Source organism: Heptranchias perlo, chromosome 2 (assembly GCF_035084215.1).
Source record: "Heptranchias perlo isolate sHepPer1 chromosome 2, sHepPer1.hap1, whole genome shotgun sequence".
In the NCBI taxonomy this organism is placed as follows: Eukaryota; Metazoa; Chordata; class Chondrichthyes; order Hexanchiformes; family Hexanchidae; genus Heptranchias; species Heptranchias perlo.
The window spans coordinates 58740131-58764960 of NC_090326.1; the positions used below are offsets into that span (position 1 = coordinate 58740131).

General features: G+C 43.4%; 1 protein-coding gene across 2 annotated transcripts in view; it reads right to left on the reverse strand.

Annotated features, from left to right (window-relative positions):
• Positions 1-16099: 16099 nt before the first annotated feature.
• LOC137339542 (triple functional domain protein) overlaps positions 16100-24830 on the reverse strand; it is a 522426-nt gene continuing 513695 nt past the window's right edge. For both annotated transcript variants that reach the window (XM_068001904.1, XM_068001903.1), the window contains 2 exons: positions 19588-19726; positions 16100-18018 (listed from right to left, as the gene is read on the reverse strand). In XM_068001904.1, coding sequence (XP_067858005.1) covers positions 17476-18018; positions 19588-19726 — 682 coding nt within the window. In that variant the 3' untranslated portion in view covers positions 16100-17475. The remainder of the gene's footprint in view (positions 18019-19587; positions 19727-24830) is intronic.

Sequence of the window (24830 nt, forward strand, 5' to 3'; positions counted from 1 at the left end):
CATAGAGCTCTTAATTCCATGTGCAATTATCTTTACCATAAGTGGCACATTTTAATTCTTACTGCCTTTTTAACCCTATCTGTTCACTTAGTTACACTGGTACTTCATATACATCATTCAAGTGGCTATTGTTCATATATGAACACAGGCAATGAGTATCAGCAGACTATTTCACTGTGCGGTGGGGTGAGGGGGAGAACAATACAGTGAAGCCTAATCTTGACCTCACTTAAAATTCATACACATGCAATTTCTAGAGGGCGTCACCAGATAGCAATCAGGAGTGGGAACCAGGGCTGATTGCCTCCCTCCAATCTAGGAGTGCAGAGGGTAATTGTTGCACTGCTACTGCTGAATTCAATCAACTCAGCAGAAACCAAGGACTGAATCTGAGATGTTCCTGGTCAATATGGGGGGGATTTTCAATATTTTCCCATATCGGGCTGGAGTTGGGTGGAGCGATCGCACTACCCGCCTGATACCAGTAGACTGAGTCCTGAACCATTTTCAAGTACGGGCCACATTTGTATTGGGTTGGTGAGCTGCTGAGCACTCGTTGATCCAGGGGGCAGGGAATCTAATGGCTGCATAGTGGAGCCGAGCTTGAAGAAAACTGTAAACGAGGCTGGGGGGGGGGGGGGGGGGGTTAAGGCACTCTGGGGGGCTCACTGAGCAGCGGGCAGCAGATCACAGTATTTTTGTGGGACCAGGAGGGGTGTTCCTGCTCCTCCTGGTCTCACCTGAATACACAGAAATATTTTTAGTGGCTGTTTGTAGGTAGCTTCCAGTAGTCCCTTTAAGGACTGCTAGCTGGGCCTCTTAAGGCCTAGTTCCAAAGGCAGGAGCATGCGCAGCGCATGCTCCCCCCAACTTTGGTACTGAAAATTGCAAATGGGGTCGTACAGCCGGTGTAAGACCTGATTTGCATAGTTAAGTTGGCTCCCACTTACTTCGGGCAGGAGTCCATTTGCAGGCTCCCCTGAAAATTGCATCGGACAGGCCTCAGGCTGTCAAGGGGCTCCACTGGCGTACCCCGCCCCCCCACCCAATTTCTAGTGTTGACGGGGTGGGCAGCAGTTAAAAATTGCCCCCTATGCCTCAGTTTCACACTGACTCATCGGGGGAACATGAACATCAGTTTTGGTTTAAAAAATGAAGGAATAGAAACTCAAAACTAGCAACATATTAACAAGAATTCACAAGGGAAGACATGAGTAACATGCTCTTGCCAAACAAAGATAGATAAAATCAATGACTTCAATATAAATGAGATGGAAGTCCTGGACAGGCTGAAAGGGTCACAAAACAAATAAATCACCAGGGATGGATGGTAATTATCCCAGCATGCTGAAACAGGCTAGGGAAGTGCCCAATGTGGTGCCTATATTCAAAAATGTGACAAAACAGACCCATTAGTCTCACTTCCATTCTGTGTAAAATAATGGAATTGATTATCAAGAGCAAACTTGATGAATAACTGCACGTAATAACCTAGTAAACCATAGCCATGGATTCAGAAGGGGAAGACCATCCTTTTCAAAGACTTTGAGAAATTGACATCCTAGGTGGACCATATAAAACCCCATGACATAGTGTTCCTAGACTTCCAAATGGCATTTGACAAAGTACCACACAAAAGATTATTAGTCAAGCTCAAAGCTCTAGGGATTCAGGACAAACCCTGGGAATTGATAAGAAACTGGCTGAAGGGTAGAAAACAAGTACTCATTACAGGAGTTACATCGGGGTCGGGTAGTATTGAGTATGGTGCCCCTAGGCTTGGTGTTGGGACTACAACTGTTTCTCATTTACATAGAAGACCTGGACTTAGTACCTCAATGCAAACAGGTCAAATCTGCTGATGATATTAAACTAGGAGGGGCAGTGGAATCAGAGGAAGCAGCACAGAAAATACAGGACAAAATCTACCATTTGGGCAAATCAATGGCAGATGAAATTTAGTGCAAAATACTACACATAGGAAGGAAAAGTAAGTGGCACATATACTTCATGGAAAGTGTTGAAATAACTCAAGATGAAGCTGTAGGAGACCAAGGATTCTTAGTAGACTTGACACTCGACATGTCCAACCAATACAGAACAGCAATCAACAAAGCCAACAGAATGTTCAACTGTACACTTTAGATCCACCACCTGCCTTGACCAAACTATTGTGGTGGCACTGTACCCTTTTCATTAAATAACACCTTGGTCTCTCCCCCTACTACTCTGGTACCTTCCCCTTCGAGCACCTCATCTTGTTGCCCCCTTTCCTTTAAAATCCTCATTGTCCACCACTCCCCCAAGCCCCACCCTGAGTTTCTCCCCAAGACATGTATCCTCCCTGCTTTCCTTTCTCAATCTCTGCACTGAGTGATTCTTCATCCTCAGTGATTTAAATCTCTATCTCAGCTCTCTATGCTCTCTATCTTCTGAATTCACTGCCCTTCTGTTTTTCCTAAACTTCTCCCTCCATATAAACTCTCCTACCCATATTCATGTCCACCCCCTTGACCTTGCCATCTCCTGTGGCCATTCTACTGTATTGGATCCCTGTCCCTCAGCGCCTCAAATTCAATATTCTCATCCTGTGTTAAATCCCTTCATGGCCTTACCCCTCTCTAACTTCCTCCTGCGCTACAACCCCAATCCCTTGAACTCTCTGTTCCTCTGACTCTGACCTCTTGTGCATAGGAACATAGGAACAGAAGTAGACCATTCAGCCCCTCGAGCCTGTTCTGCCATTCAATTGGAGAATGGCTGTTCTGTATCTTAACTCCATTTACCCATCTTAATACCCTTGCCTAACAAAAATCTATTGATCTCAGTTTTGAAATTTTCATTTGACCTCGCCTCAACAACTTTTTGGGGAGAAAGTTTCAGATTTCCACTACCCTTTGTGTGAAGAAGTGCTTCCTGACATCACCCCTGAACAGCCTAGCTTGAGTGTAGGGCAAGCAGACATTGCTTGAAACCAGTAAGAACAAATTTAAGACATATCAGGAGATTCTTCTTCACACAAAGAGTGATCAACACTTGGGATGGATTCCCAGGTCGATTAGTGGAGGATAAAACCCTGGAACTATTTGAGAAACAATTGGATGCTGCAATGGGGAGACTGTAGGATGTTTCTGGGTGGATGAATTAAGATGGGCCATTTGGCCTTCCTTGTTCATAATAATCTTGATGTGGAGTCTGTAAACACCATTTATTATTGTTCAATATGTATAAATGCGTAGGCTTCAAGGAGATCTTGAAACATTTGCCTGAGGAAGGAGAAAATCTCCGAAAGCTTGTGAATTTAAAATAAAATTGCTGGACTATAACTTGGTGTTGTAAAATTGTTTACATAATAATCTTGTGATCTTCAATTTCTCAATTCCGTTGTATTTATTGAAAGTAATAGATACATGCTGGGGATCCATTGATTACAACACTCATGCAATGAACAGTGCAAACATCACTCATGTCATAACTCGTCATCGAATAAATATCAAATTCAATGAGTCACCATGTATACACAGTTATAGTGGAAAATCTAATCTAAGATTATGTTCCATGAACTATATTAGTCTAATAATGTATAAAAAGAATCATATATTGAGCAAGAAGGAATATCCTCGCCACCAGCATGGTTGCAGGTTTGATCCCGGATCTGTGTTGTGTAATCCGATCTCAGCCAAGGGAAGAGGGCTTACTATTGGTCTCAGCTTCCCTGGGCTATTCCTCTTGTAATTTTTCTTGTACTTAACTTGTTTATCCAACTTGGTCAATTGAATATTAAAAAAATACTGTATTCTACTGCACGACGATAATTCTGAAGCTTTATAATTGATTTCATAAAGACAGAACATTTGGGTGCAATTTATTTCAAATCCAGCAGATGGCAGCCACATTTTCCACTGCACTATGAGCATTACGTAATCTTCTAGGGCAAACAATTCTGCCTAATATATTCATCACCAGCTGTCAGATTTCAATGTTAGAATTGGCTTTAGAAAGGATATAAATATATAAGAAAAATCATGCTTTGGTGTATAGATGCACTGCCTGGTGTGGAACAAAACCATACAAATGAGGTCGATCTGGGATTCAGTCTCTGGTCTGGGCTGAGTTACCTGGTCAGCCAGGGCAGCAGTAAAGGGTGGAATAATTGACTATTGACCTCCTAGGCCAAAGGGGGTAAAATCAGTCATGGTTCCCACTCCTGATCCTGGATGTTGGGTGAGGACCAGATTGGCCACACCACACTTCACCAATGCCACTTTGAGGAGTCTGGAAGGTCTTTCTTGGTTTAAAAAGGTGGTTGCAAAACAGTAAAAAAAAATCATGGATGTTTTATGATAGATATGCAACCTTGGGGCTGGGTCTTCGAGCACCAAGATGCACCGTGGACAAATAGTTTTGATAGGTAGTATTGATACACAGGCTGTTTAAGCTGTTTTTTGGCGGTGGTTCTGACAGAGTGAACATGAGGATTCTGTAACACTAAAGGATCAGTGATTTTTTTTTACAGGTATAGGGAGATGTTGCACAGAAAAAAGATAACAGTGTGCCTTTCTTTATTGCTTTTAACGTAGTAAGATATCCCTGGCCACTTCACAGAGGTTAAAATGGACACCATGCTGTAATAGAATCATAGGAATTTACGGCACTGAAGGAGGCCATTCGGCCCATCGTGTCTGTGCTGGCCGAAAAAGCGCTATTCATCCTAATCCCACTTTCTAGTTCTTGGTCTGTAGCCTTGTAGGTTAGGGCACTTCAAGTGCATATCCAAGTACTTTTTAAATGCGATGAGGGTTTCTGCCTCTACCACCCTTTCAGGTAGTGAGTTCCAGACCCCCATCACCCTCTGGGTGAAAGAAATTCTCATCAACTCCCCTCTAATCCTTCTACCAATGACTTTAAATCTATGCCCCCTGGTTATTGACCTCTCTGCTAAGGGAAATAGGTCCTTCCTATCCATTCTATCTAGGCTCCTCATAATTTTATACACCTCAATTAAATCTCCCCTCAGTCTCCTCTGTTCCAAAGAAAATAACCCCAGCCTATCCAATCTTTCCTCATAGCTAAAATTCTCCAGTCCTGGCAACATCCACGTAAATCTCCTCTGCACCCTCTCGAATGCAATCACATCTTTCCTGTAATGTCGTGACCAGAACTCTACGCAGTACTCTAGCTGAGGCCTAACTAGTATTTTATACAGTTCTAGCATAATCTCCTAGCTCTTATATTCTATGCCTCGGCTAATAAAGGAAAATATCCCGTATGTCTTCTTAACCACCTTATCTACCTGTCCTGTTACTTTTAGGGATCTGTGGACATGCACTCCAAGGTCCCTCAGTTCCTCTATACTTCTCAGTATCCTCCCATTTATTGTGTATTCTCTTGCCTTGTTTGACCTCCCCAAATGCTTTACCTCACACTTCTCTGGATTGAATTCAATTTGTCACTAGAAGAGTTAGTGGAAGTGACTGAAGGCATGGTCAAAGAGTTAAATCTTGAGGAGGCGTTTAGATGCAGGAAGAGGTACCAAGGTGGAAAGGTTTAGGGAGAAAGTTCCAGAATATGGGGTCAAAATGGCTGAAGGTTCTGTCCTAAAGGTGAAGTAAAGGGAGGGGGAATGCAAAGGAGGCTAGAATCAGCAGAGCTGGGGGTGTGTGCACACTAATATATAGCGCTTAAGGAAGTTGAAGAGGTGAGTGGGGGTTGGAGGGAACAAGGCCATGAAAGATTTGTAAACAAGATTGAGGATTTTGAATTCAGTGTCTTGGGGGGAGGGGGCAAGGAGGTGATGGAGGTTGGAAAGGGCAGGGTTGATGTAGTGGAAGGATTTGGTGTGGGACAGGTTTGGTTGACTGGATTTTAGAAGAGTTTGAATTTATGTAGAATGGGAGACCAGTGAGTAGAGTGTTGGAGAAGTAGAACCTAGAGGTGATCAAGATGTGGATCAGGGTACAGTTGTGTAGTGTTATGTTATTGGATTAGTAATCCAGGGAACGTGAGTTCAAATCTCACCATGGCAGTTTGAGAATTTTAATTCAATTAAAAAAAAATCTGGAAATAAAAAAAACCCGATATCAGTAAAATTGACCATGAAGCAGTCAATGTCCTTTAGTGAAGGAAACCTGCTGTCCTTACCTGGTCTGGCCTATATGTGACTCCAGCCTCATACCAATGTGGTTGACTCTTAACTACTCTCTTTAGTGGCCTAGCAAGCCACTCAGTTAGGAACAGAGGAACAGGAGTAGGCCATTTAGCCCTTTGGGAAAGATCCGCCATTCAATTAGATCATGGCTGATCTGTATCTTAACTCCATTTACCCATCTTGGTTCTGTAATCCTTCATACCCTTACCTAATAAAAATTTAACAATCTCAGTTTTGAAATTTCCAATTAACCTAGCCTCAACAGCTTTCCAGGTTTCCACTACCCTTTATGTGAAAAAGTGCTTCCCGACATCAATCCTGAAAGGCCTACTTCTAATTTTAAGGTTATGCCCCCTTGTTCTGGATTCCTGCACCAGAGGAAATAGTTTCTCTCTGTCTATCCTATCAACTCCCTTAATCATCTTTAGCACCTCAATTAGATCACCCCTTAATCTTCTATACTCAAGGGAATACAAGCCTAGTCTATGCAACCAGTTCTCATATTTTAACTCTTTTAGACCCAATATCGTTCTGGTGAATCTGCGCTGCACCCCCTCCAAGGCCAACATATCCTTCCTGAGGTGTGGTGCTCAGAACTGAACACAGCACTCTAAATCGTAAATAAAGTTGTATCAAACTGCTACAAAGAATTGCAGAAGTTCAAGAAAAAGGGCACACAACCACCTTCTCAGGGCAACTTGGGATGGACAATAAATGCCGGCCTTTCCAGCAATGCCCACATCCCGAGAATGAATTTTTAAAAGATCAGATATGATGGAACCAAAATAAAGGTGAAGGATGGCAATGTTGTGGAAATGGAAATAGACAGTCTTGGTAGTAGATAGGATATATCGTTCGAAACTCAGCTGAGTCAAACAGAACACCAAGGCTGTGCATCATCAAGCTCAGCCTGAACAAACAGTTGGGGCGGGTGACAGAATCAGGCTAGAGTGTGGAGATTTTGGTGACAGCAGAACAGGGTGGCTTTGGTCTTGTTGATGTTGAAATGGAAAAAGTTCTTGCTCATTCATTACTTGATGTCAGGTAAACAACTGACCAATAAGTCAAGGGTGTCCTCTAGTAATAGAAAGGCAATGGCTTGGAGCTATTGCTGGATCCTGAAAGGGAGGAGTTGGGAGCAGAGGCTGTTTTTTTTGCCTGGCACACTTCTGTCTGCCTTATAAGGGATGCTTACTATCTAAATGAAGAGAGATTGCAGAACTCTGAGGTACAGAGGGATCTGGGTGTCCTAGTACATGAATCACAAAATGTTAGTATGCAGGTACAGCAAGTGATTAGGAAGGTAAATAGAATGTTGTCATTTATTGCAAGGGAAATGGAATATAAAAGTAGAGATGTTTTACTACAGTTGTACAGGGCATTGGTGAGACCACATTTAGAATACCGTGTGCAGTTTTGGCCTACTTAAAGAAAGGACGTAATTTCTTTGGAGGCGGTTCACAGAAGGTTCACTCGACTGATTCCAGGAATGAGGAGGTTATCTCATGAGGAAAGGTTGGACAAGTTGGGCCTGTATACATTGGAGTTTAGAAGAATGAGAGGTGATCTTACTGAAACGTACAAGATCCTGAGGGGACTAGAAGGGGTAGATGCTGAGGGGGTGTTTCCCCTTGTGGGAGAGACTAGAACTAGGGGCCACAATTAAAAATAAGGGGTCTCCCATTTAAGACGGAGATGAGGAGAAATTTTTCTCTCAGAGGGTCGTATGTCTGTGGAACTCCCTTCCCTAGAGAGTGATGAAGGCAGGGTCATTGAATATTTTTAAGGCTGAGTTAGATAGATTCCTGATTAACGTGGGAGTCAAAGGTTATAGTAGGTAGACAGGAAAGTAGGGTTGAGGTCACAATCAAATCAGCCATGATCTTATCAAATGGCAGAGCAGGCTTGAGGGGCCGAATGGCCTACTCCTGCTCTTAATTCGTATGTTTGTATGTTGAAGTAAATTCTGCCTTGTTTGAAAGGGGAACTGATACCCAGCCAAGGCAGATCAGGGTGGGGCACTCTGTTTTATGACCCCATCCTTTGAAGGTCATCCCCTAAATAGCTCACAAACTCTACTGCTGAATTTTTGAAGCTCTCAAAAGCAACATGCACCTGCTTGCAGAACAATCCTTTATCAGGAAATGGCAATTACACCAGCCTTTTCTATAGGCCTTATAGAAATCCTAAAATCTTCAGCTATGCAGAATTACAGAATACCTTAGGTTCCCTATCCAAAACTCTGACTGGTGTAGCAGCTTACCTGTCTAGACCCACATTGTATGTGTGTTAAGCTGTAACCGATTTCTAGCTATAGGCGACTGGCACAAACGTCAATCTTGGTGGTTTGTCTGTGAATAAATTTCACTTAATGAGCCTAATAGAGACCACATATATCTAAACAGCAACAACTTGCATTTACATAGTGCCTTTAACAAAGTAAAATGTCCCAAGGAGCTTCAGTGGAGCGTTATCAAACAAAATTTGACACTGAGCCACATAAGGAGATATTAGGATAGGTAACCAAAACCTTGGTCAAAAAGGTAGGTTTTAAGGAGCGTCTTAAAGGAGGAGAGGTAGAGGGGTGTAGGGAGGGAAATCCAGAGCTTAGGGCCTAGGCAGCTGAAAGCACGGCCACCAATGGTGGAGCGTTTAAAATCGGGGATGCACAAGAGGCAAAAATTGGGAACACCACCACCTGCATGTTCCCCTCCAAGTCACACACCATCCCGACTTGGAAATATATCGCCGTTCCTTCATCATCGCTGGGTCAAAATCCTGGAACTCCCTTCCTAACAGCACTGTGAGAGAACTGTCACCACACGGACTGCAACGGTTCAAAGAAGGCGGCTCACCACCACCTTCTCGAGGGCAATTGGGGATGGGCAATAAATGCCGGCCTCGCCAGTGATGCCCACATCCCATGAACGAATAAAAAAAAAATTGGAGGAGCCCAGAGATCACGGTGGGTTGTAGGGCTGGAGGAGGTTACATAGATAGGGAGGTTGCGAGGCCATGGAAGGATTTGAAAACAAGGATGAGAATTTTAAAATCGAGGCATTGCCGGACCGGGAGCCAATGTAGGTCAGCAAGCACAGGGGTGATGGGTGAGCAGGGCTTGGTGCGAGTTAGGATATGACCAGGTGGTCAGTTCTTTGGATTCTTCCCTGAAGATATTGGGGCTTTATTCTGGGGGTAGACTTCTCACAATTTGTAGTTAAAAAACAAAGGATTGTGCTGGTAGTGGTCTGGGGGAAGCCTATCATAACTAATTGTGAGTGTAAACCTGCTAAATATTTTCCAGGTAATTCTTGTCGCAGATCACATAGGCCATTTGAATAATTGAGCACGTTTCAATATTTGACCTGTAGAGATAATTAATAAGTCCATAATTACATCTTTGTTGCCCCCTGGATGTGTCTGTGGTTAGATCCCCAAATGAGAAGCAACCCTTCCATTGAACTCATCAGAGATATATAGTGATTCAGCAGCAATAGCTGCCTCCAAAAGTTATTGCTTGAGGCTACTCCTAGAACAGAATCTTTTCCTCTTCAAAGAAGCTGGGGGAAATATGCCTGTGATGCTGGATAATGATCACTGGTCTTGGCTGAGCCAATGCACTAACTAATAGTTGAAGGATGAACAGATTTGTTACAGATGTTGGAGGACTCTGTGTTCTCTCTCATTACAGCAGCAGAGATAGATTTATCGGATGTTCCTGGGAATGTTCTTTGCTAACAATATATTCCCTATCCAATTCTGAATTCCTATGAATGCAGTTGTGTGTCTATACTAAACCTGAAACAGAGGTCTCTGTACCTAAGGGAATCAAGTTTCAATATTCCTGTAGCCAGTGTTGGTATCCAATAAATTAGAAGTCTCCTGTCATGGGCAACCTTTCTAAGTGTGAAGTTTGATTCGAACTCAGTATAAGAGCTTGAGTCATTTCATGAGTTTGAATGAAACTGCGCACTTAGAAAAGCTGTCCATGATAGAAGGCAAGTATTACATCAGTTGATCATTGGGAAGTAGCCACAATATTCTGCACAGATTTTGAAACTGGGAGCTGGCATTGATTGGAAGTTGGGACTGAACAAATTGAGATTGGGCACAGTAAATCTGACTGGGATAAATTTGATGGAGTGCAGTGTGTTGATACATAAGATAGGGGTGGTGATTCTGTACGAGAAAAGCTTTACAATGTTGCAACAAAGTAAACTCAAATAAAAACGTTTCCATGGTTCCAAGCGACTACAGGTTAACTCAGGACTGTAGAACAAAACCAAAGAAATTGATATGTAATGACTTCACTCATCCTGATGAGAGATAAAGGATAGATATGGGAGAAAATGAACTGAAAGCATAGCCCAGAATGACGTTTTGTACAGAATGGAGGAGAGCGTCATTGGACTATGTATAGTGATACTTACGGGAACAATGTTCATAAATTGTTTTCCTTTGGGAGGTTAGCAATATCTTATTTGCATTTGGACATTAAAGAAATGAGAAAAAATGGAGAAATTGGAACATCTTAGTTGCAACAAAACAGGGAGGTATTGCTGCAGTTATATAGGGTATTGGTGAGACCGCACCTGGAATACTGCATACAGTTTTGGTCTCCATACTTAAGAAAAGACATACTTGCTCTCGAGGCAGTACAAAGAAGGTTCACTCGGTTAATCCCGGGGATGAGGGGGCGGACATATGAGGAGAGGTTGAGTAGATTGGGACTCTACTCATTGGAGTTCAGAAGAATGAGAGGCGATCTTATTGAAACATATAAGATTGTGAAGGGGCTTGATCGGGTGGATGCAGTAAGGATGTTCCCAAAGATGGGTGAAACTAGAACTAGGGGGCATAATCTTAGAATAAGGGGCTGCTCTTTCAAAACTGAGATGAGGAGAAACTTCTTCACTCAGAGGGTGGTAGGTCTGTGGAATTTGCTGCCCCAGGAAGCTACATCATTAGATAAATTTAAAACAGAAATAGACAGTTTTCTAGAAGTAAAGGGAATTAGGGGTTATGGGGAGCGGGCAGGAAATTGGACATGAAGCTGAGTTCGGATCGGTCAATGCCCTGTGGGTGGCGCAGAGGGCCCAGGGGCTGTGTGGCCGGGTCCTGCTCCTACTTCTTGTGTTCTTTAGATTTGTGGTTGGGATCAGATCAGCCATGATCTTATTGAATGGCGGAGCAGGCTCGAGGGGCCGATTGGCCTACTCCTGCTCCAATTTCTTATGTTCTTATGTTCTTATGTTTAGTATTTGTGAAATAAAATTCTCTATATTATGGGACTGCACAACTTCAAGAAAAAGTCTGTATGGGGCATAATAGTGGTCATTAGTGATGGAAAGTTAAAGTGAACTCACACAGATGTTATTTGACTTGATCTTGTTCTGACAGGTTTTTCCTCATGTCACCTTTGGATCTTTTGCCAATCACCTTAAATCTATGTCTTCTGGTTCTTGACCCTTCCACCAATGGAACAATTTCTCTCTACCTATTCTGTCTAGACCCTTCATGATTTTAAATACCTCTATCAAATCTCCTCTCAATCTTCTCTGTTCCAAGGAGAACCACCCCAGCTTCTCCAGTTTATCCACATAACTAAAGTCCCTCATTCCCAGAATCATTCTAGTAAATCTTTTCTGCACCCTTTCTAAGGCCTTCACATCTTTCCTAAAGTGCAGTGCCCAGAACTGGACACATTACTCCAGTTGTGGTCGAACCAATGTTTTATAAAGGTTCATCATGACTTCCATACTTTTGTACTCTATGCCTCCATTTATAAAGCCCAGGATCCCGTATGCTTTCTTAACCGCTTTCTCAACCTGCCCTGCCACCTTCAATGATTTGTGTACATATTTCCCAGATCTCCCTGTTACTACACCCCTTTTAGAATTGTGCCCTCTAGTTTATATTGCCTCTCCTCATTCTTCCTACCGAAATGTATCACTTCGCATTTTTCTGCGTTAAACTTCAGCTGCCACGTGTCTGCCCATTTCACCAGCCTGTCTATATCCTCTTGAAATCTATCATTATCCTCCTTACTGTTTACATTATTGCCAAGTTTTGTGACATCTGCACATTTTGAAATTGTGCCCTGTACACTCAAGTCCAAGTCATTAATATATATCAAGAAAAGCAATGGTCCCAGCACTGACCCCTGGGGAACACCACTGTACACCTCCCTCCAGTCCGAGAAACAACCGTTCACCACTACTCTCTGCTTCCTGTTACTTAGCCAATTTTGTAACCATGCTGCTACTGCCGCTTTTATTCCATGGTGTTCAATCATGATGACAAGTAGGACCCCTCTTCCTTCCGGTGGGTGTACTGCTCCTCTACTCAAAAGAACATGTTAGTAACAGGACACGGCAGGAAGGAAGCAGGATCGAAGGAGGTAAGTGACTCACGTTATTTTAACAGCGCCCCCGCCCCCCCAGGTTTCCAGCCAGATGGGGAGAGTTAAAATTGAGACCCTAGTATGTGTTAATATCTCGTGTTTGTTGCACCTTTCTCCCTCTACTTGCTATAAATGCACAACTAAAGTAATTTTCAAATGCATCATCTTGTCCAGCATGACTCATAGTAAAGTCAAATAAAGCCTGCATAGGATGGGTTCTTTAAAGTTCAAAACTGGCAGGAATAGTGCTGGTAACTCCACATAAACCTTGATGGATGGTTGCACAATTCAAGATTTGTCTTTCTTTGGAATCGTTTTAAAAATGATAATGATAAACGGTATGCAACATAATGAAGGTTTCGGTAGCATAGTGGTTATGTTACTGGACTAGTAATCCAGAGACCTAGACTAATAATCTGGAGTCAAGAGTTCAAATCCCGCCACGGCAGTTGGGGAATTTAAATTCAATTAATTAAATAAAATCTGGAATTAAAATGCTAGTATCAGTAATGGTGACCATGAAACTATTGGATTGTCGGAAAAACCCATTGGGTTCACTAATGTCCTTTAGGGAAGGAAAGCTGCCGTCCTCACCCGGTCTGGCCGATATGTGACTCCAGACCCACAGCAATGTGGTTGATTCTCAATTGTCCTCTGAAATGGCCTAGCCAGCCACTCAGTTGTACAATCTTGCTTAAAAAAAAGTCATAATAAGAATAAAACCGGACGGACCACTAGGCACCGGACACGCCAAAGGCAAACCAAGCCCAGTCAACCCTGCAAAGTCCTCCTCACTAACATCTGGGGACTTGTGCCAAAATTGGGAGAGCTGTCCCACAGACTAGTCAAGCAACAGCCGAACATAGCAATACTCACAGGATAATACCTGTCAGCCAACGTCCCAGACTCTTTCATCACCATCCTGTCCCACCGACAGGATAGACACACCAGAGGTGGCGGTACCGTGATATACAGTCAGGTGGTAGTGGCCCTGGGAGTTCTCAACATTGACTCTGGACCCCATGAAATCTGATGGCATCAGGTCAAGCATGGGCAAGGAAACCTCCTGCTGATTACCACCTACCGCCCCCCTTCAGCTGATGAATCAGTCCTCCTCCATGTTGAACACCACTTGGAGGAAGCACTGAAGGTAGCAAGGGCAGAATGTATTCTGGGTGGGGGATTTCAACGTTCATCACCAAGAGTGGCTTGGTAGCACCACTACTGGCCGAGTCCTGAAGGACATAGCTGTCAGACTGGGCCTGCAGCAGGTGGTGAGCGAACCAACACGAGGGAAAAACTTACTTGACCTCGGCCTCACCAATCTACCCGTCGCAAATGCATCTGTCCATGACAGTATTGGTAGGAGTGACCACCGCACAGTCCTCGTGGAGACGAAGTCCCGTCTTTGCAGTGAGGACACCATCCAACGTGTTGTGTGGCACTACCACCGTGCTAAATGGGATAGATTCAGAACAGATCTAGCAGCTCCAAACTGGGCATCCATGAGGCGCTGTGGGCCATCAGCAGCAGAATTATATTCCAGCACAATCTGTAACCTCATGACCTGGCATATTCCTCACTCTACCATTACCAACAAGCCAGGGGATCAACCCTGGTTCATTGAGGAGTGTAGAAGAACATGCCAGGAGCAGCACCAGATGTACCTAAAAATGAGGTGCCAACCTGATGAAGCTACAACACAGCCGGAAGTGCCAAGTGGATGCTCTGTAAACATCCCCATCCTCAATGCTGGCGGAGTCCAGCATGTGAGTGCAAAAGACAAGGGTGAAGCGTTTGCAACCATCTTCAGCCAGAAGTGGATGATCCATCTCGGCCTCCTCCCAATATCCCCACCATCGCAGAAGCCAGTCTTCAGCCAATTCGATTCACTCCACGTGATATCAAGAAACGGCTGAGTGCACTGGATACAGCTAAGGCTATGGGCCCTGACAACATCCCGGCTGTAGTGCTGAAGACTTGTGCTCCAGAACTAGCAGCGCCTCTAGCCAAGCTGTTCCAGTACAGCTACAACACTGGCATCTACCCGACAATGTGGAAAATTGCCCAGGTATGTCCTGTCCAAGAAAGCAGGACAAATCCAATCTGGCCAATTACCACCCCATCAGTCTACTCTCAATCATCAGCAAAGTGATGGAAGGTGTCGTCGATAGTGCTATCAAGTGGCACTTACTCACCAATAACCTGCTCACCGATGCTCAGTTTGGGTTCCGCCAGGACCACTCAGCTCCAGATGTCATTATAGCTTTGGTCCAAACATGGACAAAAGAGCTGAATTCCAGAGGTGAGGTGAGAGTGACTGCCCTGGACATCAAGGCAGCATTTGACCGAGTGTGGCACCAAGGAGCCCTAGTAAAATTGAAGTCGATGGGAATCAGGGGGAAAACTCTCCAGTGGCTGGAGTCATACCTGGCACAAAGGAAGATGGTAGTGGTTGTTGGAGGCCAATCATCTCAGCCCCAGGACGTTACTGCAGGAGTTCCTCAGGGCAGTGTCCTAGGCCCAACCATTTTCAGCTGCTTCATCAATGACCTTCCCTCCATCATAAGGTCAGAAATGGGGATGTTCGCTGATGATTGCACAGTGTTCAGTTCCATTCGCAACCCCTCAGATAATGAAGCAGTCCGGGCCCGCATGCAGCAAGACCTGGACAACATCCAGGCTTGGGCTGATAAGTGGCAAGTAACATTCATGCCAGACAATGACCATCTCCAAAAAGAGAGAGTCCAACCACCTCCCCTTGACATTCAACAGCATTACCATCGCCGAATCCCCCACCATCAACATCCTGGGGGTCAACATTGACTAGAAACTTAACTGGACCAGCCACATAAATACTGTGGCTACAAGAGCAGGTCAGAGGCTGGGTATTCTGCGGCGAGTGACTCACCTCCTGACTCCCCAAAGCCTTTCCACAACCTACAAGGCACAAGTCAGGAGTGTGATGGAATATTCTCCACTTCCCTGGATGAGTGCAGCTCCAAAAACACTCAAGAAGCTCGACAACATCCAGGACAAAGCAGCCTGCTTGACTGGCACTCCATCCACCACCCTAAACATTCACTTCCTTCACCACCGGCGCACTGTGTACCATCCACAGGATGCACTGCAGCAACTCGCAAGGCTTCTTCGACAGCACCTCCCAAACCCCCAACCTCTACCACCTAGAAGGACAAGAGCAGCAGGCGCATGGGAACAACACCACCTGCACGTTTCCCTCCAAGTCACACACCATCCCGACTTGGAAATATATCACTGTTCCTTCATCGTCGCTGGGTCAAAATCCTGGAACTCCCTTCCTAACAGCACTGTGGGAGAACTTTCACCACACGGACTGCAGCGGTTCACCACCACCTTCTCAAGGGCAATTAGGGATGGGCAATAAATGCTGGCCTCACCAGCGACGCCCACATCCCATGAAAGAATAAAAAAAAATTTCTCAGTAGCTCCAATAATACCCTCTTCTGCACTGAACCACAAGGAATGGACAAACAGAAACTGATGCAGGAGAAATAAAAATCTGTGTTGCATACATTTAATTTTAATAAACAGATGGCAGAGAAAAATATTTACAGCACATATTCGGCAAAACACTTAATGGATGCTGTACAAAAGAAATATACATGCAAAAATAGATTTCAAACTTAAAAAGGAGATGAACAGGCTATAATACATTAAAAAATAAAAATGCGAGGTTGATGTGACAATACATCCAGTTTTGAGTTCCCATTTTCCTTCTCTCGCGGATTTGTTTCTGGAGACCCTACAGTACAAGTTTATGTTTGATATAAACATACTGAATAGTTAAAAATACTGGGTTTGGTTCATTGTTTGTTCATGTTCCACAACGTCTAGATTGTGATGCAATTCCTAATAGTCAAATACTTTTCTAAAAGGTCAGCGCAATAAAGAAATCAAACGACAGTATAGTTTGCACTACGGAGTACTTGCTTTTTTTTAATATTTAGTACAGGTACAACAGAGGTCTTCATAAATAGAGTTGCATAAAATGTTAAAGCCACAACATTGCACAGGATATGAATTAAAACGTAAAATACAATGAATGCATTTACAGTACATATTCCTCCTTAACTGCTCTGCAATCTGATTGGCAGGTGCAACTCCAAAATCCCCCTCCAGAAATAAAAGAGCATTTGCGGCTTGGCTCGGGGGAGTTTGGGGGAGGGTTCCAGAATGGCAAACCAGCATTAAAAAATACAGACTGAAGGCAGATAACGGTCTTTATACAAGTAAGGCTTATATATAATCAGAGCAACACAACTTGTTTCTATTATACGCAAAAGGTCCGATGTTCAACTTGCAGCATTAAAAATTTGAGCCATATCTGGCTAAATGTAAGGGATTATAATTTAAATACATCAGTGAGGCAATTGGAAAGCTTTATGACCAGTAAAAATCAGAAGTTTCACAGGAGGCCATTTTATATTCAGTGGCTGTCTTGATTAAAATCAGTCAAGGGGGAAAACAAAATCTTGTTCTTTGTTGGCTAATTTTTAAATCACATAATTAAATGTTTCAAACTCCAGTGAGTTGAATTAAATATAATAACAATAATGATTTGTTCTCTAAGTTTTCCTAGGCGATGTGTGAAAAATGGTTTCCAGCGATCAGAAACGGAATACTGTCAAAAGAATGAGAATCCAGCTGGTTGTGCAGAGCTTGTGTAGTCCTCCCCACCAGCTTTACATTGCATGGGTGGCAATGAATCCCAAGTACTGTTTGTGCAAGGTTCCTTGGCATGCAATTCCACACAATGATACATGTATATAGCAGCTGATTTGCTGTCAGTTTTATTTCAAGTCAACAGCTGACTGGCTGAAGACACAGTCTCCAACCTTATTGGCAGGTGAAAGAGAATGAGCAAAAAATCTCCACATTAGGGTCACACTCTTGACAAGAGTCTACTTTGTAAGAAATTCTTTATACTACCAACTGGTCGAACATCATTCTGGTGTTTGCGTCGTTCAATGAATGAAGTCAGTCTTGACGTGTTTAGAGTTTCGGTATTTTTGTTAATGCCTGGCTGCAGCCAAGGCTCCTGGAGGCACACTGCAGCCAAGGGGCGTTTGTTTGGATCTCCCTGCAGTAAGAAGCAAACAAAATCTTTGGCAGCTTGACTGACCCCTCTGAAGTAGTCGTCAGGGAAGCTGAAGTCCAATCGGCAAATGTTCAAACAGGTTTCCTCTACACTCTCGTCCAAAAAAGGAGACACACCGCTAAGAAGGACGTAGGCAAGTACCCCAACACTCCATGTATCTGACGTAAGACAGGCAGAATTTCCTAAAATAATTTCTGGAGCTGCAAACTCAGGGTTTCCCAGCAACTGGTGGGTGTAATATGTTGTGGTTAGCTGCATGGCATCCCCAAAATCAGCAAGCTTGATGAGTGGTTTGGATCTGCTATGGTCCACCAGCACATTTTCTGGCTTTAAATGATAGAAACAAATAAAAGATGAGTAATAGATAACTCACTAATATAACAACTTACCATAACAAACCAGTAACAACTTACTAAAGAAATCATTTAACAACCACAAATATCTTAAAATGTCATTAGTAGCTAACAAAATAAGCAACATTGAGAGAACGGAAAAGGCAGCACACTGGATTCCCAATAAGCTGCTCCATGAAATAATAGGTTACAAGATGCAATAAAATAATACAGATGAGGTCTGAAATGGGTCTGACCCATACTATGCCTGTGCATTACATTTTCAATTATGGTAAAAATGGTGTTATTTTAGTAAATTTTACAATTGGATTACAAAATATAGTTCAGAAGTTGGTGTTTTCGGAAGGCATTTATTATTTTCCTGCTCTTTGTTTTCGCTGGACTTACTGTGTTACACACTGGGCTCAATTTTAATTCGTAAGTGCGGGTGCATTGGGGGGGCTACAAAAATCGGGGAAATGAGGAGCGGGAAATGAGCCTGGCTCCAACACGCCAACTTCTGCGTCTCACAAAGACTCATCTGGGTGCGTGTACCGTGCCCGAACCGGGAAGTCCCGCCGGCAATTAAAGCTGGCGGGACGTTATTTAAAGAAGCAAATGTAAGGTACTTTATTTCTTACATATTAGGTAGTTAAAACTATTTTCAACTTACCTGGGTGGTTTTCCCACGGCTTCCGATTCACACCTGGTTAAACCAGATGTGAGGGGCCGGATCAGGCAAAAATAAAGTAAATAAATGAAATAAAATAACATTTCACAACGTAAAAAAATAAATAAACCTACCTTTCAAACGATGTCACCTGCACCCCCTGCTCCAATGTCTCTCCGATGTTTCTGCCCCCCCTGCTCCGATGTCCCCCACACACCCCATCTCTCTTGCAGCGTCAGATGACGTCTCTTTCTCTCCCCCCACCCCTCGTTGTTGCAGCTCCTGTTGGCAGCCAGCCTGTCAATTAGGCTGGCTGCCAGGCGTGAAACCAGGAAACAAGATTAATGAGCACCAATTAACTCGCGATTGCGTGGGGAAAGGTAAATTTTTATTTTTCGAGTTTGCTGTGGGCCCATTGAACCCCCCCCCACCCCACCCCCGGTGCCATCCTGCCATCCTATTAAAATTGAGCTTCCTATCTCTGCACAAGATGGGATCCAGGCCTCTGCTATTGGCCCTCCAAAATCAGCTACCAGAAAGTGCTCAAGTGATCGCGGGAGACCCGTTTCCTGGTTTCCTTCTCTTCTTGTCAGAAGTACGTGACCTCCACCTAGTACTTTTTACAAGGCATGGCTGAGGTTGGCAACTGAAAATGTTAAGCCACATCCTACCATTCCACCACAAAGTGTGTTGGAACTCCAATGTGCCATAATACTGTGCCTTACAGAAATTTGGACACCTTACAGAAATTCAAAGTAAAAGAAATAAATATCCTTATTATTCACAACATATGTCAGTAATGACTAACAGCAGCATAGTGTGTCAGCAAGAACACATCACACTTTCTGAAATATGAATTTTACAAAGCTGTTAGAGTGGACTGATGGCACTAACCTTTATATCTAGGTGAGCTATTCTGCAGTTGTGTAGATACTGCACAGCTTCCAGAGTCTCTCTGAGGTATGATGCCACCTTCTCTTCAGTCAGATTCCCCCACTCTATTATGTAGTTGAGAAGGCGACCTTGGTCTGCTCTGAAAAATAAAAATACTAATTAATTTAATAAACACTATTTTGTAATTATGGTGATAAAATACTGTTTTTGTTTTACATTTTTTTATTTCTTTCCTCTCTTTTAAGCCTTAAAATGATACTGAGGACAGGCAATGATCTGCACTCACATCTCTATCATTGCTGCTCTTAAGCTAACCACAAGGAGATATACAAGGCTAACTAGGGTGAGCCACCTTTTAATTTTCTCCCTCACTTCCAAGATGTACCTGACCTCCTCTTAGCACCACTCACCTAGTGTGGAATTGCTACGATTGGAAGTTTGACTTGTGCAGAATTTCTAGTGTCAATCTTAGTATCATAGTTCTACTGCACAGTGTTTGTGCACTTTATTTAAAAAGTAAACAAATACTGTAACATTTTCAGGATATCAACATTAAAAAAAATGTTAAAAGGAGAAAACAAATCAACATTGAAGAAATTAATACTTTTGGCCAATCTTATACAAGCACTTAGCTCTAAAGAGGCAGTGGTGTAGAAAGTTGTTGGGGGGCATGGTCCCAGCAGTTATGTTGGGGTCGAGCCTGCTGTGGAGTTCCACCATTTATCACCGCTGAAGTTGGCGGGGTTTGAGGTCTCTATGAGTTGGCCGTTGGCTGTTTGTGGGCTGTATTTGTAGTGGCTCCTTGCGGAAGGTCCCAGAAACACCAGCTGTAGCTGGCCAGCCAGTGGTGGGGGAGGGGGTAAGGAAGAACCGGTTTAGCGTGAACAAAAGTTACCAGAACAAAATGATCCAAGGCTACGTTGGTGGTTCTTCCTTCTCAGTAAGCAAGACAGTCTCTTTAAATTAGACGGTTTCAGAGGGAAACTAATCTGACAGGTTTGTGGGTCGGAGCAGCTGGGGTGCGGGTAAGATGTGGTTTCCCACCCACAGTTTCCTACATTAAGTCTCCAACCTCAGTTCATGGGAGGGGGCATAGGAGAGACGATGGGAATTATGAGTTCCTGTTGATGAATTGTGCTTTTCTTCACGTTATATTTAACCCAAATACTGAACACTGATGGCTTCAGCACCCAGCAGATGGATTTTATTGAACTGAGGCACAAAAGAGTTAATTATTTCCATTTTACTTTATACACACGCACAAATATATGACTAAAAGTTTTCCTGAAAACCAACTGCAGATACTGAAATATGCCTTGATCTATTGCACCCCAACATGTCTCTTCAGTTTCTAAACTTCTAGCGAGGTAAAATATTTTAAACTAAGTGGTAAAAGAACAAATGAACTAGCATTTATATCGCGCATTTAATGACATCAGGATGTCTCAAAACGCTTCGCAGCTAATGAAGTACTTTTGAAGTGCAGTCATTGTTGTAATGTAGGGAAACGTGGTAGACAGCTCCTGCATAGCAAGGTCCCACAAACAGCAATGAGATAAATGACCAGATAATATAAAGTACATTTAGCTGCAGCATGCAGGAGTTACCATATTACCTCAATCACAACATGCACATTTATGGTACAAAACTAATTCAAGACTTGATTTGTTCTGTACAACTCACTTTATGACTTTTTATTGAACAGCACATATTTGTATTTATAATTTGCAAATATTTTTTCCTCATCAACTAAACACAGTGCAAATGTTAGTTAACTAGCTAACTATGTCAGAAATATAATTATTTAAAATCAGTATACATAAATGTGTTGAGAAAATTTATAGGAAAGATACACAGTAAAGTCTGATTGTGATCACTGCACTCCAACAATTGGCATCCACATCAACAGCTTGGAGGAAGATCAGCAACAGTACGCCAGATGATACCCAGGAATCAGGGATTTAACTATAGTAAACTTGGGTTATGTTCCCTAGAGATGAGGAGGTTAAGGGGTGACCTGACCGAGGAGTTTAAAACTCACCATCTAGATGCTGAGAGGTTGTTTCCCATGGCTGGGGAGTCTAGAAGTAGGAGGCATAGTCTCAGGATAAGGGGTTGGCCATTTAAGACTGAGATAAGAAGGAATTTCTTCACATAGAGGGTTGTGAATCTTTGGAATTCTCTACCCTAGGGGGCTGTGGATGCTGAGTCATTGAATATATTCAAGGCTGAGATAGATAGATTTTTGGACTCTAGGGGAATCGAGGGATATGGGGATCGGGCAGGAAAGTAGAGTTGAGGTCGAAGATCAGCCATGATCTTACTGAATGGCGGAGCAAGCTCAAGGGGCTGTATGGCCGACTCCTGTTCCTATTTCTTATGTTCTTATGTAAAACAATGAAAGGGATTGACAAGGCAGATAAGGAATGACATTTTCCTCTTTTGCATGAATCCATAATCTTAACATTTGAACTAAACCAGTTAAGAGTGAATCCAGGAATAAAATCTTCACACAAAGGGTTGTGAGAATGTGGAATGTACTGCTCCAGAATCAATTTGAGATGTTTAAAAAGGTAGATACTTGGGAAATAAGGAAATTAATGTAATTGGAGAAAGGGCAGGGGAATTGGAATTAGAAGATAAAGTGCTGCTACAGCTAATAAAATGGCAGAGCAGATTTGAAGGCCTGGATGGCTTAATCGTTGTTCCCATGTAAGAGTTACTGCTGACATAAAAATAAAATAATCCTTTCCCCAGGTGGCAGGGCAGGTAGAGAAAGCAGTTAAAAAAGCATAGGGGATCCTGGGCTTTACAAATAGAGGCATAGAGTACAAAAGCAAGGAAGTTATGAAGAACCTTTATAGAACACTGGTTCAGCCACAACTTTCTGCGACCGCAAACGTGACTCCAGGATGATATGTTGCCTCCGTGGTGCTGGGGTCAAGGATGTCACGGAGCGGCTGCAATGCATTCTGGAGGGGGAGGGTGAACAGCCAGTAGTCGTGGTCCATATCGGTACCAACGACATAGGTAAAAAAAGGATGAGGTCCTGCAAGATGAATTTAAGGAGTTAGGAGATAAATTAAAAAGCAGGATCTCAAAGGTAGTGATCTCAGGATTACTACCAGTGCCACGTGCTAGTGAGTATAGGAACAGGAGAATAGACCAGATGAATGCGTGGCTGCAGGGATGGTGTAGGAGGGAGGGATTTAGATTCCTTGGACATTGGGACCGGTTTTGGGGAAGGTGGGACCTGTACAAGCGGGACGGGTTACACCCGAGCAGGACCGGGACCGATGTCCTCGCAGGGGTGTTTGCTAGTGCTGTTGGGGAAGGTTTAAACTAGAATGGAAGGGGATGTGAACCTGAGCAGGGAGACAGAGGAGGGGGAAACAAGGATAGAAACAAAAGACAGAAAGGGAAGAAGCAATAGTGGAAGGCAGAGAAAACAAGGGCGAGAAACAAATAGGGCCATAGTGCAAAATAAAACTAAGGTGACTAGCAATCTTAAAAAGACAAGTCTAAAGGCACTGTGTCTTAATGCGCAGAGCTTTCGCAATAAGCTAGATGAATTAACAGCGCAGATAGATATTAACGGTTATGATACAGTTGCGGTTACGGAGACATGACTGCAGGGTGACCAAGGATGGGAACTGAACATCCAGGGGTACATTAATGACTTGGATATGAATGTAAAAGGTATGATCAGTAAGTTCGCTGATGATACAAAATTGGTAGGGTGGTAAATAGCGAGGAGGATAGCCTCAGTCTGCAGGACGATATAGATGGGTTGGTCAGATGGGCGGAACAGTGGCAAATGGAATTTAACCCGGAAAAGTGCGAGGTGATGCACTTTGGAGGGACTAACAAGGCAAGGGAATACACAATGAATGGGAGGACCCTAGGCAAGACAGAGGGTCAGAGGGATCTTGGTGTGCAAGTTCACAGATCCCTGAAGGCGGCGGAACAGGTAGATAAGGTGGTAAAGAAGGCATATGGGATACTTGCCTTTATTAGCCGAGGCATAGAATATAAGGGCAAGGAGGTTATGATGAAGCTGTATAAAACACTGGTTAGGCCACAGCTGGAGTACTGTGTGCAGTTCTGGTCGCCACACTACAGGAAGGATGTGATCGCTTTGGAGAGGGTGCAGAGGAGATTCACCAGGATGTTACCAGGGCTGGAGCGCTTCAGCTATGAAGAGAGACTGGGAAGATTGGGTTTGTTTTCCTTGGAGCAGAGGAGGCTGAGGGGGGACATGATTGAGGTGTACAAAATTATGAGGGGCATAGATAGGATGGATACTAAGGAGCTTTTTCCCTTAGTTGAGGGTTCTATAACAAGGGGACATAGATTCAAGGTAAAAGGTGGGAGGTTTAGAGGGGATTTGAGAAAGAACTTTTTCACCCAGAGGGTGGTTGGAGTCTGGAACTCACTGCCTGAAAGGGTTGTGGAGGCAGGAACCCTCACAACATTCAAGAAGCATTTGGATGAGCACTTGAAATGCCATAGCATACAAGGCTACGGACCAAATGCTGGAATATGGGATTAGAGTAGACAGGGCTTGATGGCCGGCGCGGACACGATGGGCCGAAGGGCCTCTATCCGTGCTGTATAACTCTATGACTCTATGATTTAGGAAGGACAGGCAAAAAGGGAAAGGAGGTGGGGTAGCATTGTGAGTAAAGGAGGAAATCAATGCAATATTGAGGAAGGATATTGGCTCAGAAAATCACGATGTGGAATCTGTATGGGTGGAGCTAAGAAACACCAAGTGGCAGAAAACGTTGGTGGGGGTTGTCTATAGGCCCCCAAACAGTAGTGGAGATGTAGGGGAGGGCATTAAACAGGAAATTAGAGACGCATGCAAGAAGGGTACAGCTATAATCATGGTGACTTTAATCTATTGTAAACAATTTTACAACACCAAGTTATAGTCCAGCAATTTTATTTTAAATTCACAAGCTTTCGGAGGCTTCCTTTTTACCTGACGAAGGAGGAAGCCTCCGAAAGCTTGTGAATTTAAAATAAAATTGCTGGACTATAACTTGGTGTTGTAAAATTGTTTACAATTGTCAACCCCAGTCCATCACCGGCATCTCCACATCATGACTTTAATCTACATATAGATTGGTCAAACCAAATTAGCAATAATACTGTGGGGGAGGAATTCCTGGAGTGTGTACGTGATGGTTTTCTAGACCAATACGTTGAGGAACCAACTAGAGAACAGGTGATCCTAG